The sequence below is a fragment of the Cyrtonyx montezumae genome, unplaced genomic scaffold (assembly GCF_038088225.1).
Source record: "Cyrtonyx montezumae isolate F1298 unplaced genomic scaffold, pur_monq_1.0 scaffold_3, whole genome shotgun sequence".
In the NCBI taxonomy this organism is placed as follows: domain Eukaryota; kingdom Metazoa; phylum Chordata; class Aves; order Galliformes; family Odontophoridae; genus Cyrtonyx; species Cyrtonyx montezumae.
Genome location: NW_027072034.1, coordinates 133,375,322 through 133,389,211, shown reverse-complemented (window position 1 = coordinate 133,389,211; position 13,890 = coordinate 133,375,322). Strand labels below are relative to the sequence as shown.

Genomic DNA, 13,890 nt, shown 5'->3' with positions numbered 1-13,890 from the left:
CAGCATTTTTCCTACTGTAATATTGCACATTCCAACAACGTTGCACAGATTACTGGCTTTTTATAAAGACCATATATGAGGTATTAGTCCATTAATAAATAAAGAAAAATATGGAAAAGCACTTAATATAATGCAATAATCCATTCCAAGTATTTAGTGAATGAGAACAGAACAAGTGATAATACACACCCTTGTGGGAAAGGTTAATGTTACTTAGCAAATAGTCAGCTTTCACTATCAGTTCAAGAAGAAACGAGTTAAATCTTTCTGATAAAGACCTTAAGAATTCAAAGCCTGTTTATAACACTGCCGTTCAAAAATGTTTATTTTGCCCGTGCAATCCATTTGAAAGGTAAATTCTCATCACTTTAGACAGCAACGTGTGCATGAGAACCTAACAGAAGAACTTTTGGGCTGACAACAGTTAATACATATGAAGAGTTTTGTATCCTTTAAAGAGTTTATACTGGTTATAGACTTCCATAGCACTGAAATTGTTACCCATTAGCACTGTTTATTATCAGACACCAGCACCACGAAGTATAGGAGTACATGAGAATTGTGAGTTCCAATTTTACTATCCCATTATGCCAAGAATTTACCTTTCAAATGGCAAAGCTGAAAAATCTCTGCTGACAGGTAATAAATAAATCTAAACGCAATCTATTTCTTATGTAGACCATTCCAGAAACACTAGGAATCTGAAAGTAAGCTTATTTGTTTAAGTTTGCCAAAGCACAAAGGAGAACTCAGGTTCAACAAATGGAACTATGGCAACTACAGTGCACACATGGTAATATGATAAGCATAAAGCAAGACTGTATGTAATATGCTCTTCTGAATCTTGTTAAGAGATATTTGTATTTTGGAGGGGTGGAGTAAGAAACACACTATGTGCGTACACGATCTTGCATACATCAACAGCCCTTAAGTGAGTGAAGGGTTATTCACTTACTGAAAATCTTCCTCAGCCATGAAGGATTACTTGAAGTTACTCCTACATCACTCTCCTAAGTGAAAAACAATCTTAACATTTTCTTTTTTCATATATACTTCTTATAGTTGGAACTTAAGTGTTTTGTTCCTAATAGATTTGCAATGCTGGACAACGTAACAAAAACCCAGAGTTTTATTTCTGCTGCTCTTTTGTGCAAACCCTTGAACTTGCAGACAAAGTCCATATTCAGTAAAAACTACCAGTGAAAATCTGGAAAGACATAATAAAACAGCAGCACTTCAGAATAAAGTATCACCACTGCTAGAAAGCCATGCGCCAGTAACTTGAACATTCCTGAATTGGCATACAATTATATTATATTTCTAAAATTAAAAAATATATATCGTGTGATGAATGCACTGAGTGCTTACTAATTGAAATACAAAATCTCTTCTGTTGCAAGACTATTTCCCTCCACTTTTAAGTAGTTACTGAGGCATTCAGCTCCTAATGGCATCTTGTTTCTATTCTGAGAATTAGTTCCATCTATAATTTCTTTATAGCAGTTAAGTGTTTTTAACAACACACAGTTCAAAGATTTTTTTTCCATATTAGCACATAACGAAGGAGAATTATGAAGGCGTTGAAAGAAGAGATGAAAAGAAAGGAAACATTATTGCCCAGAACAGTCTGTGTATGTAGTAACCATGTTTCCTCGTCTCTGAGTGACAGTCCTGCAGTGCTTGCTGGATCCGTGGAACCTGTTATCAGTTCGCACTGCGTGTCGGTGTGCATTTTCAAAGTCACTAAAAGAAAACATCTTTTCCATATTCTCAAACACATCATCAAACAGTCCACCGCCAAAGGAGAACTCCTGGAAGGAACGTCTTTGCCGATTGTGAGCTTCCCGATGACTTCGGAAGTGATTTTCAAAGTGCTTTTTCGACCGTGAGTACTGGCTGAAGAGGTCGTAGTCTTTGAACAGATCATCGAAGTTGAAGTTAAACGATGACTGATGAAACGGGCTTCCATTATTTCCTTGTCCTCTGTGACGGCCAAGTTGATCGTATTCTCTTCGTTTATTCTCATCTGATAACGTTTCATATGCTATTTCCATTTTAAAGGAAAGAAAAGAGTTTTAAAACTTCAACTGCATGCAATATAAAGACTAGAACCAAATAAATACACAGAACAGCCTTCCCCACTCCTGCAATGAGATCTATTCCAAGCTAGACTTTAACTGAACACTCAAGTCCAATCAAGATTAATGTTTAACTTCCTACAATCCAAAATCAGCTGTTTCAAATTAATTACATCTATTTACTTATAATAACAGTTGCACTGAGGGCAGATTACATCCTCAAAATTTTTAATTCACAAAACCCTTTATCTAGCAATATAGATTACTGCTTGTATTTGAAAGAAAACAGCAGCGAGATGTGGCAATGCAGAAGACTGAAGGTGAGAGGATGAGTTAGGAGCACTCCCTCAACAAGTAAACTGCCTGCTGCACTCTTGTCACAGAAAAAGTGCAGCGTCTGCAAAGCTATCTGTAAGCAGACAGTAATGTCTAGCTATGCTGGAGTTAGAACTAAGTGATAAGCTAAATGTTAGGGATGAAAGCAAAATGAAGGGAATGAATTACTTATTTGTCCAAATTCTTAACATTTCAGTAGTTCAACAATAAACCTAGATTTTTTTATTGGGTATACCCAGAATGGAATTGAGTTCTCATCTGTTCCATGGTCTAAAACTACAGCTACGGTTGTTTCAAAGCAGAAACTGACAAATAAAACATTCCTTGTAATTAGAACATGTATTTGAAGCACTCCCACTTCCACACCTGTCAACTGATTCCCGACTTTTCTATACAGCTCAAAAAAAATTTACAACTCCCACTTCCTCCTTTAGTGTAGCTAACAGCTGCAGTTTCTATAAAGACCACTCTTTCCCTTTCCCTGTGTTATTACCTTTCTTTCAAAGCAACTGTTCTGTAGCTAGGAAGGTAAGACCCAGAAGTCTCTTGTTAGTTTAGTTAGGAGAAATACCCAGATGGATGAATGTTATAATAGCCTACGGGGGGCAGAAGTGAGAACACCTTATTCCTCAGCAAAACTTCTGTTCTTGGTTATTCACTTCCACCAATATAATTGCAGAACACTCACAAAAGGCGTGTTCTCAAGATAGTTCAGGTTGGAAGCGACCTCTACTGCTTTGCTCAAAATAAAGCCAGTTATAAGCCTAGCTCCTCAGAGCTTTATCTTCCCATTCCTGAAAAGTCTGCAAGGATGGAACATGCACAGCTTGCCGAGGTGCAGTTGCTGCATTCTAATTGTTGCCCATCCCCTAGGTAAAGGAAGTTTTTGGCCTTATAGCCACAATGAATCTCTTGCACCTGATGTCTCCTGTATTCCCACCATGAGACATTGAAGAGCTTTTCTGAAAGATTGCTTTCAAGAACAAAGAACATTTCTACAGGTACTGGAAGGTTTCCATTACGTCTCCCAGAAGCCCTAATAATCCTGAGCTGAATCTTATTACACAGATCAAAAGTACAGTCATTGAAGCAGACTAGGGCTAAAGCTGTCTTACCCCCACGTATTTCTGTGAGAAGATTTCAACCTAGAAGTTTAACAGGCAGAAATGCATAAACTGCATGATAGCCTACATAACAGAAACAAGCCAGATAATAATACATGACACTTGCCACCACAGAAGTATAAAGAGAAGTATTTTCCTTATACAGTAAAAACACTATACTTAAGTTAACATATTCGTTCACAGATGTAATTATAGAATAGAATAACAGAATAGCTTATGCTGGAAGGGATCTCAAGGATCACCCAGTTCCAACCCCCTACCATAGGCAGGGCTGCCACCCAGCAGATCAGGTTGCCAGGACCCCGTGCAACCTGACCTTGAACACCCCCAGGGATGGGGGACCCACAGCTTCTCAGGGCAAGCTCCTTCAGTGCCTTACAACATCTCAGGAAAAAAAAAGTCATACCTTCTAACCTAGAATTTCCTTCTTCCAGTTTAAAATCACTTCCCCTCTGTCCTAATTCCATCTGCCCATGCAAAAAGTCAATATATAAGCCACGTCTCCAATTATTAAGGTTACTATACATTACCTTCAGCAATTTCTCTAAACTTTGCTTCTGCACCAGGACTCTTATTTTTATCTGGGTGGTATTTCATTGCCAGTTTGTGAAATGCCTTCTTGATCTGTCGGTCAGATGCATTTTTCGGAACTCCTAAGATATCATAATAGCTCTCTGTAGCCAGTATTAGCTCAGTAATCATTAAAATGCAGAGAGCAAACGTGAAGACAGACTGCGTAGTTGCCATTTCTCTGGTTTCTAGAAAGAAAAGATAAACATACTTGAACAAGTTATTTCAGGTTCCGCAGCAACATAAAGAAAAGGTACAACTACAAGCTGAAAGAGGAAGACTTACTTGCCACGAGTCATTCTGACTGATATGTAAACGCTCTTTCACTCACGTTAAGAAGTCCCATCCTTTAGTTTGATAATCAAAGAACACATGAATGGAAATGCTGCAAATTCATGTTGCACATCTATCACTGCTCACTGGAATGATGTTTTATCTTTTCTTTTTTAACCTTACCTATACCCTCCCAGTCCAGTTTGTAGCTGTTGAATTAAATTTAGAATACCTTCCACTGCAACAGTTTATGCTGACATGCCTGGACTAACTCTTACTAAACCCCAAGTTCTAGGATTATTAACACAGTAGTTTTAAATACAGTGCAATTTTCAAAACCTACTGAATATATTGGCAGAATGATTCACTGATGAGCTTAAGCAACAATAAGAAACTGAAAACACAACAGGACTAAAAACCAACTCTGAGGAACAAGAGAATTAGCCTGTTAGACACTCGTGCTCAACTTCAGGTCATTTAACTGGCCTAAGTCAAACACAATAAAAGCAGTACACTATCTACAGTGCAGAGTTCAGACAAGTAGGAAACTTCTTCCACTACTTACAATGGGTTGAACTTAATTTCCTATTTGACTGCACTCTAAATGAAAACACCTACCAAACCTCTGACAGCAAAGAACGTATCTGATAAACACCAGTACATGTAATAGGTTTACATGCACAATTCTCAATGCATGAGCTTGAGAGAAACGCTCCAAGTCAAAGAATTCTGGTTAGGCAAAGATCTTGCGATGGCAGAAAGGTTTATTCATCCCGTCAGTAATGGGCGCCCGCCCCCTATTGGCAAGCGAGAGACTGCGCACAGGCCAGTGAAATCCCTTTCATAATATACTCCAGACCCAGCACAGGGTTTCCAGTAAATACTGGAAACTTACACTGCAAAAACACAATCTGCCTCTCACAAACTGAACTCAAAAAAGCAATCCTCTATACAAGGCAAAATATGGTGTTATTTTCCTGAAAGTTTAGTAAGCTAGTCTTATAGTCTGAGCACCATGAAAGCTAACATACTTCAGCTGCTATGCAACCCAAACATTCGCTCTTCAAAGTTTTTTTTAAAACTCTGTGCAACAGGTAAATGAAACAACAGTTTTTAAATAGGAAGACAAAACCCTCTAAAAATTAATACACAAGCACAAAAAACGTTCAAACTAAAGCATTTCTAAGAGATAGGTCAAGGGGCTAAAATGAATGTAGTGAGGTCAGAGCAAAAAAGCTCATGCAAGATTAACATACCCATGCCCTCTTAAGCATTTATTTGGCTAGCAGCCAGCATGATATCAAGTGTTATGGAGTAGCAGTTGAAACAAAGTTTTGATCGGTATATCTAGACACCAAATGGGCAGTTCTTCTTGCATGACACAGACAGATTTTCAGTACAAGAAGCTTTCCAAGTTCTTTCACATATGCTTTCCCACCAGTTCACTCGTCTGAAGCTTTGCCACCTGGACACCAAGGCCTACAGTCACGTACATCCTTCCCACCTTCTGTGCTTCCTTCCTCCTTCTGCTTTGCACATACAGATTTTCTTCTTGCCATGCTGGAAACCAATTATGTATGCACAACACAGGTATGAGGAAGTAAAAATACTCTGCTCCATTCTCCTATGGCCAGCCTCTCTCTAGAATCTACAATTAAACACTGAATGGAGCTGAAGAGTTGTTTACCTTCAGCATTAAGGACAAACTCTTATAACCCACGTTTTTCAGTCCGAGAACATCAAGATAGTAACTAATCTTCTGCACTGCACAAGCCTCCCCATTTCTACTACTCTTTAGAAGAAGGATTATACTCAGGTTTCTCTTTCACAGCAGGTTTCCTTTAGGATTTCAGCAATGCAGATCCATGCTCTATTATTCCTAGTTCTACTCAGATTTCTAAGGGTTGTTTTTTTTCCCCCCAATTAATTTAAGTCAAACAAAAAGTGAGATATTCCACAGCATATAAAAAGACACTCCTAAAAACCTTACAAGTCTTTTAAGCTTTAAAAAAAAACAAACTCAAATGAAGCAACAAAACATAAACCAAGAGCACATATAAGCAGAATCAGCATTTTATCCTGATAAAAGGTCTTGTATTTAGACAATATATTTTGAATTAATCAAAGATACTATTTTTTTCCCCAGAGAACATCTGTTTGATATGCAGCCAGCATCCTACCGTTGCTACTGCCAATTAAAACAAAACTAAAGGCCAGGTTCGACTTCCCACCCCCCAAAAAACCCCAACTACTTCCACAGTTGCTTTCATAATGAACTCACTTTCAACTACTTAACTCTGCACACGGTTCCTTCTCTCTCAGCTTACCAAGCGAAGGAAAAAGTTCTACTTTCTAGTTCCCAAGCCTCCCACCGGCTGCCATGCCGACTAACCCGACGTGTAAGCACGTCTCCAGCTCGGTGGCCACCACCGCTCCCTCCAGCTCACGGGGCCCGGCCTCTCCCGGCCTTTCCCCGCCCGCAACAGCCCCGGGAGTTGAGCGGAGCAGCCGCAGCGGGACGCTGCCCCAAGCCGGACCCAACGGGCGGGCCTAACGAGGAGCGGCAGCCCAGAGGAGCGAACCCACCGTAGGACGTCCAAAGACCCTGGGCCGCCCCCTCAGCGCTTCATAACCGCTTACTCCCGCACCCGACCCTCCATTCCCGCCGCCGCCGCCCTCACCTCAGCGCCGTCCGCGCGCCACTCCCGCCCGGCAGTCGGCGGCGCATGCGCAGTGCGCTCCTCGGCGCCTCGCCGGCCGTTCCTACACGAAGCGCTGCGCCATTGGCCCGCCGGCACCACGTGACGCGGAGGCACTCTCCGGGCTGGGGCCGTTGTCCCCGTGACCGCCACCCCCTGCGCCCCCGTGGTCTCGGCGCGGATGGTTCCGGGCCGGGTTCGGCTATGCCGCGGTATTGCGCCGCGTCCTGCTGCAAGAACCGGGGCGGGCAGAGCGCCAGGGACCAGCGCAAGCTCAGCTTCTACCCGTGAGGGAGCGCGTAGGGGGGACCGGGATCGCGCGGGCGAACTGCGGGTGGGCAGCGCTGGGAGAGGCGAGGCCCTCGGCGGGAGCGAGAAAAAGCCGAGCGTGGCCGGGACCGAGGGAGGCGGTGCTGGTGTTTACAAACCGGCCAAGCGGTGCCGCTGGGATTGGCGTCCGTCTAGCCTGAGCTGTAGCCAGGAGCTGGTTCATGTTCGACCTGCTGCCGACAAAGACCCCCAAAGGTCTTTCAGCAGGGCTGCTTTAAACAAACTCAGATCCAACTCCCGGTTGGACTGGATGATCCTGTAGATCTTTTACAGCCTTGGTGATTCTGTGATTCAAGGTGCGTTGTGATAGAACAATGGTTTCAAGAAAGGTAGATTTAAGTTGGATACAAGGAAAAAGCCTTACAGTGAGGACGGTGAGGCACTGGAACAAGTTGCCCAGGGATGTGGTTGATGCCCCCTCCATGGAGACTTTGGAGGCAGAGCTGGATCAGGCCCTGGGCAACCTGAATTCTTCCAACTCTGAGCTCCATGTCCCTTCCAACACTAAGGATTCTGATTCAGACTTGTTTGTTGCAGTCATAGTTATTGCAGGATGAGGAAGGAGGTGAAGGAATACCCACAGGAAAACAGCTTTGAAAAAGGTTTTTGCTTCAATTGAAGGAAATTACGTAACCTTGAATGTATATAGTACATGATTCAGCAGTATAAAATCACCATAAAATGATCATGAAAACGAGGGAAATAAATTATTCATGTTGCTTTAGAGAATGGGAGTGCCACATGGATGATCAAAACAAGTTTGAGTTTTGGTACACGTTTATATTCAAATGTATGCCATCAGTATAAAGATGATTTCAAAAACACAGCTGTTTTATGCAGCCATTGAATTGTGTTGTGTTATGAGTAACACAGTGCTACAGAAGAGGTGCCTGAACTCATTCATACCAGATAACAGATTCTGATGGTGGGGTAAGGGAGCATCAAGAGCAGGAGCAAGTTCTGGCAAAAGTTACCCTTCAACTAAAATAACTAAAATAATGAGTTTTGCTACAAGATATTGTCTCACTGCAGGTTTCATTTTTTTGTTTTTGTTTTTTTGTTTGTTTGTTTGTTCTTTGTTTTGTTTCCTGATCTGAAGCTGCCTGATGGTGCAGAAGGTAGTGTGTGCCATGTTGCAGGCAGAATTTGAAAAGGCTGAGTGCCCACCTGTCCTTGAGAGGTTATCTTGGTTTTGTTAGCACTGTTCTTTGTATTCCTGCATTTACTTGGAGCCAAATGGATCATCAGTTTGCTTTCTTTTCATGGTAACTTGGAAATTTAAATGACTGCAAATATAAAAGTTGGATTAAGAGCTGGAGAACTTCACATTTATCCCATGAATCTTAGATATCTTTCTCTCAGCATCAACTAAGTTTGCAGTTTTAGGACATTTGTGGGCCTGGAGAGGGGTGTTATTGCCATATGTGACTACTGAGGAAACCCACAGCTCCTGAAGTTCAAGGATTTGCCAAGAGTTGACCTTTCGTAGAATCCCACAGTTATGATCAGGTCAGGTTTGATAACCCAGTGAATGTGTCACTTTATTCAAAGGCGTAGGTTTTTTTTCAGTTATTATTGTTCATACTAGCCCTATGGAGAAAGACTTAGTTGACCCAGTTGATGAAAAACCTAACATGCCAGCAGCTCAGAAGGCCAACTGGATCCTGGGCTGCATCAAAAGAGCAGGGAGAAGGGAGATGATTGTCCCTCTCTGCCCTGTCGTTGTGAAAACCCATGTGGAGTACTGTGTCCAGGGGCCCTTAGAACAAAAACGATGTGGAGCTGTTGGAGCAGGTCCAGAGGAAGGCACGAGGATAACCGTAGAGCTGGAGCACCTCTCCTACAAAGTCAGGCTGAAGGAGCTGGACTTGTCTCTGGGGAGACCTCATTGTGGCCTTCCAATATTTAAAAGATTATAAACAGGAAGGATTCAACTTTTTATTCAAGTAGATAGTACAAGGAGGAATGGCTTTAAACTACAAGAGGAGTGATTTTGATTGTATGTTGGGGAAGTTTTTCACTCAGAGTTTTTCACTCACTAGTGAATGGCAAATCCTTCACAACCAGGGGGGTTGGAACAAGAGGTCAGAGTGGTCTGGATGTTTGTACTGTCATTACCCAAATAGCTTTGTTTTTCTTGCATCGTAGTGTTTAGATTTACTTTAAGTTTTGTGTACTGTTATTCATTGAGTAAACTACATATCTTTGCTCACATTCTTTTCATTTAGTTCTCTTTCCCACATAATTTGACTGCTTCCATATACTTTGAAAATCAGTTATATACATATATTTCAATAATGAGCACTGTAAGAAATCTTAAGTTTTGAAACAAAATGGAGAAATGTTTTGTGTTGGTGTGTATTTATCCTTTTAACAAAATTTAAGTCCTGCAGTGGAAATACTCACTTTTCTGAGTTATTTGACAGTTGTACATGTGATGTATACTAAGAGATACTTTGTTAAAGGAAACAAAGTTTTTTAGTACTCAATTTGTATAGTAAGATTAAAAAAAAAAAAAAGTCTCCACAAATACTATTATTAGAGTAGGGACTAGACCTAATATTTTCTTAATCAAATGAGTATTTCTTGACATCCAGAGAATTTTTTGAGCAAGCATTTCAGAACTGAGACTTTTAAACACGTTGGCCTCAAGGTATGAAGTCCTTGACCAACAAAAATCAATAGAAATTCTGCTGGTCTCTTGAGCAGATATCTACTAGAAATCATTTGCTTGGTGAGTAGATTAACATGTAAGTGACATTCTGATTGGCATCTAATATTTTCTGGGGGAGGGAGGGGCTGGATTAAAATGAAAAAGAAAGGGATGATTTGAATTCCTTTCAGGGAATTCAAGTAAGGAAGGACAGCCTTGTAAGAAACAATAAGATGCTCTTTGTTTAAAAAGCAAATGTAAATTTTTTTTTTTAAATAACAGTTTTTTGCTTTTTTTTCCCCCTTAACTGTTTTAAAAAAGATTCCCACTTCATGATAAAGAGAGACTTGAGAAATGGTTGCGGAATATGAAACGAGACGCATGGACTCCAAGTAAGCACCAGCTCCTGTGCAGTGATCATTTTACCCCTGATTCCCTTGATGTGCGGTGGGGTATAAGATACTTGAAACATACAGCTGTACCAACGATTTTCTCTTCCCCAGATGATGAGGTAATGTGTTCCTAATCTTTTTTTATAATAGTAGAAATCTAACTAACTGTCTGTGCAATAACATGTTCTAATTGTCTTTAATATACTCGTAGTTTATTTTAAAATTTAAAATCCCTCCATCAAAATATTTTGTTGATGAAAGTGACATGAAACTAACATGCAATTCCACCGTGTAAAGGAAAAACAGCTGCTTTGACTAGAGGTTCAGTAGTGTCTTTAACTGGAAATTGAACAAACATTTCCCTTAGAAAAAAAATAATCTCCTATGAGAATATTGGAAATACCTTTTTACTGTGAAATTATTCCTTACATTCTATTGCTCTTTTAAAGCCTTCCATTAACTCAATGTACATAATTACTGACTTCAAAATGTTTTAGTTTCAAACTCCATGTTTCTTTTTCCTGTTACTAGCCTCTCAAACACTTCTAGGCTACTAAAGATATGCTACAATGTCTGTTCCACCTGGCCTTTCTCAGAGCTGTGTAAAAATATACTCAGTAATATTTTTGTTTCAGTGACTGACATCGAAAAGATTATTTGGATACTGATCTTACATCTGATCATATGGTGATATAGTTTACTGTTCTGTGACTTTTTATCTTTTTTTTTCTGCTGGTGATAAATTTTCCCTGAGGTAGACTGCCTGACTACAAAAATACACTCAAAATTGCTGAAATAACTTTGTTGCACATTTAAAGCAATAATTTTGTACTTTGGATCTTTAATACACGTGTATTTATTACAGTGTTTCTGTTTAATAAGGAATGGCAATCATTCTTGGATGTTTTTCTAGATATGAGGTGTGATTTTTTGTTTTTGTTTTTGTTTTTTCTCTCCAGGGAAAAAACTCTTCTCAGAACAGCTCACAAGAGACAAAGAGAGAAGACCTGGAAGAAACCACTAAAGATGCAGAGTCCAAGAAGGTACCTGTATCACTTGAACTTTGTATACCAAAGAAAATTCCTGTAACTGCAGAAAACCATGATAAAAAAACAGAAGTAGTTTGCTCAGCTGTGTTGAGTAAACCTTTGCAAGTGCAGAAAATACAACTTGAAAACAGAGAAGACTTAGAAGCAGACAGTGCCATTCTTGCTAATTCATCTCAGCATCATATACATCAACCTGAGCCTGTTTTATTGGCAACAGACCAGAACATGGAAGCTACCAATGTTCATGCTTCTGTAGAAGTTCCAGTAAGTTGTACGGCTACAGTCTTGCAATTTTCAGACCCTGACTGCTTGAATTCATCTCTGAAACTGAAAAATACTTTAAGCTCAGTTAATGACTATTCACTTGAAAATCCAAACTCTCAAGCTGTAGGCTGTTCTGTTGAAGTGCAGCCAACAGCTGAAAATGCAGTTTTGGTCAGTACAGTCACACAAACTATTGAACAATTCAATGGAAGTGAGGGATCTGTCATTGCTATCATTGTACCAGCTGAGAGCCCAAAAGAGCCTGGAATGATAAACAGTTCTTTCCTGCCTATTAAACAAGAATTTCTTGATGCAGAAGAAGTGGAAACAGATAATTCTGTGCATATGAAAGCATATAATGGAATTGAAATATTACAAACTGAGCATTCATACTGCAAACAAGACATAGACAGAGAGCATCTCTGGCAAAAAATTTCAAAGCTCCACTCTAAGAAAAGTTTACTTGAAATGCAGGAGGTAAAAACTTTGGGGAGACTCAGGTCCTTGGAAGCTCTTATTGGACAATTGAAGCAAGAAAACCTACTTTCTGAAGAAAAGCTGAAGATTGTAGAGAACTGCTTCACAACGCTTGAAGTGACTATGTTACAGTAAAGGCTTTGAATGATTGTTCTTAATTATCTTTTTAGCCTCTTTGACTGTCCTTCTGTAACAAATTAGCTTTTGTTTCAGTCATGATACTTTTAAGTATTTAATGCAAACTGTGAACAGCAACTGTTCTTTAAAATGTTACATCAACCACTGCCAAGCTTAGCTGGTAGACTGTTGCCCATGAAGTGTGAGTTGCAACTGATCTTTTAAAGAAAAACAAGAACAGTCTCATTGAAGTGTATGAGATGAATCAGTTAAAATGAGTCAAGCTTTTCCAGGTGCAGTCTTCCCTGAATCTTGCAAGTTTTGCATTTGGGGCAGCAGTGTTAGAATGGACATCATAACTTTGTAGAATGGACATTTATAAAGCAGTTGTTTAAAAAAGAGAAAATTTTCCAGAATCTCTTTCAGATGAGTAAAGAGGCATGTATTACACATTGTCCAGTGGAGCCACTGTTACTCTTCTGTTATCTAGTGTTCATTCTGATAGCTTTTTGTATACTTTGACCCTATTAAATTTTTTCTTCAATAAGTGCTGTGTCCTTTCATTTTGTTTTGTTTTTCCTAAAATAATATTAGTAGAATGAACAGATCTGTCTCCTCTTTTTGGAATGTTGAAATATTCTACTGAAATTGAAAGAAATATCTTAAATAGTGACCGTTTTAGTATTAAAGAAGAAAGTTGCATTCTGCAAATTCTGCATATTAAAGAAGAAGAAGATGCGTTCTGCAATGTCCTGGGGAATCTTTTTTTAATTAAGAAATTACAGATCAAGCAGCATGATTGACAAATCTGGACAAAACTAGTCAAATTTCACACAGCATTAATACTGAGAATGCAATTCATGGCACAAACATCTTTAAACGGGGGAAAAAAAAGATGTTTAGATTTTTTTTTTTAGAGAGTTTTGGAGGGATACAGCAGAAAGGCTGTGTATCTTTACAAGCACTCACCAAGCCTACAGATTTCTCTCTCATAGGGTGGTTTGAACCAGTGAGACTTGGGTGGAATTAAATGTCTCTCTGCCTTTACACACAGCTTTTTATGCCAGGTGGGCTCAGGTGAAAAAAGCTAGATGTAGGCTTTAATAATGACCTATTACCCTAACTGCTATCCAAAGTAACTGCTGCTCTCTTAACAAGCAGGATATTATGGATTTATTTTTCAATAGTCCTTTTTTAAAGGTGTTTAGAATAGATTTTAAATTGCATAGCATTCTACTAACCTTGTGTTTTCAAGCAGGACTTTGCTTACTTAGGTTAAATTTTACCTGTTTTCCTTAATCTTGCATTTTTTGTCATGTTCTCTGTGTCAGATCATGGTGCATCTCATCTAGATTTGTGATCTCTGCTGCAGCAGCATGCATTGCATATTTAACTTACAGTAAATAAATGAGACCAGAGATAGAAAACGCCATCACTGTGTATGCAGCCTTTCTCAGGGGCAGTCTTGTGGTGATGAGGAGGCTGAACCACCATGAAGTGGTGTGCAGCTTGGAGGTAAACTAGATTT

At 39.7% G+C, this 13,890-nt stretch overlaps 2 protein-coding genes across 2 annotated transcripts; one reads left to right on the top strand and one right to left on the bottom strand.

Annotated features, from left to right (window-relative positions):
- Positions 1 to 1,375: 1,375 nt before the first annotated feature.
- On the bottom strand, positions 1,376 to 7,102 carry DNAJB9 (DnaJ heat shock protein family (Hsp40) member B9). The gene is made up of 3 exons (XM_065743449.1): positions 7,063 to 7,102; positions 4,069 to 4,296; positions 1,376 to 2,044 (listed from the first exon to the last, which is right to left on the bottom strand). Exons 2-3 carry the CDS (start codon positions 4,283 to 4,285, stop codon positions 1,611 to 1,613), a joined length of 651 nt encoding a protein of 216 aa, XP_065599521.1. The 5' UTR covers positions 4,286 to 4,296; positions 7,063 to 7,102; the 3' UTR covers positions 1,376 to 1,610.
- A 132-nt stretch (positions 7,103 to 7,234) lies between these two features.
- THAP5 (THAP domain containing 5) lies at positions 7,235 to 12,909 on the top strand. Its single transcript, XM_065743413.1, has 3 exons — positions 7,235 to 7,367; positions 10,385 to 10,574; positions 11,415 to 12,909. The coding sequence occupies exons 1-3, from the start codon at positions 7,285 to 7,287 to the stop codon at positions 12,378 to 12,380; spliced, it is 1,239 nt and encodes a 412-aa protein (XP_065599485.1). The 5' UTR covers positions 7,235 to 7,284; the 3' UTR covers positions 12,381 to 12,909.
- Positions 12,910 to 13,890: the final 981 nt, after the last annotated feature.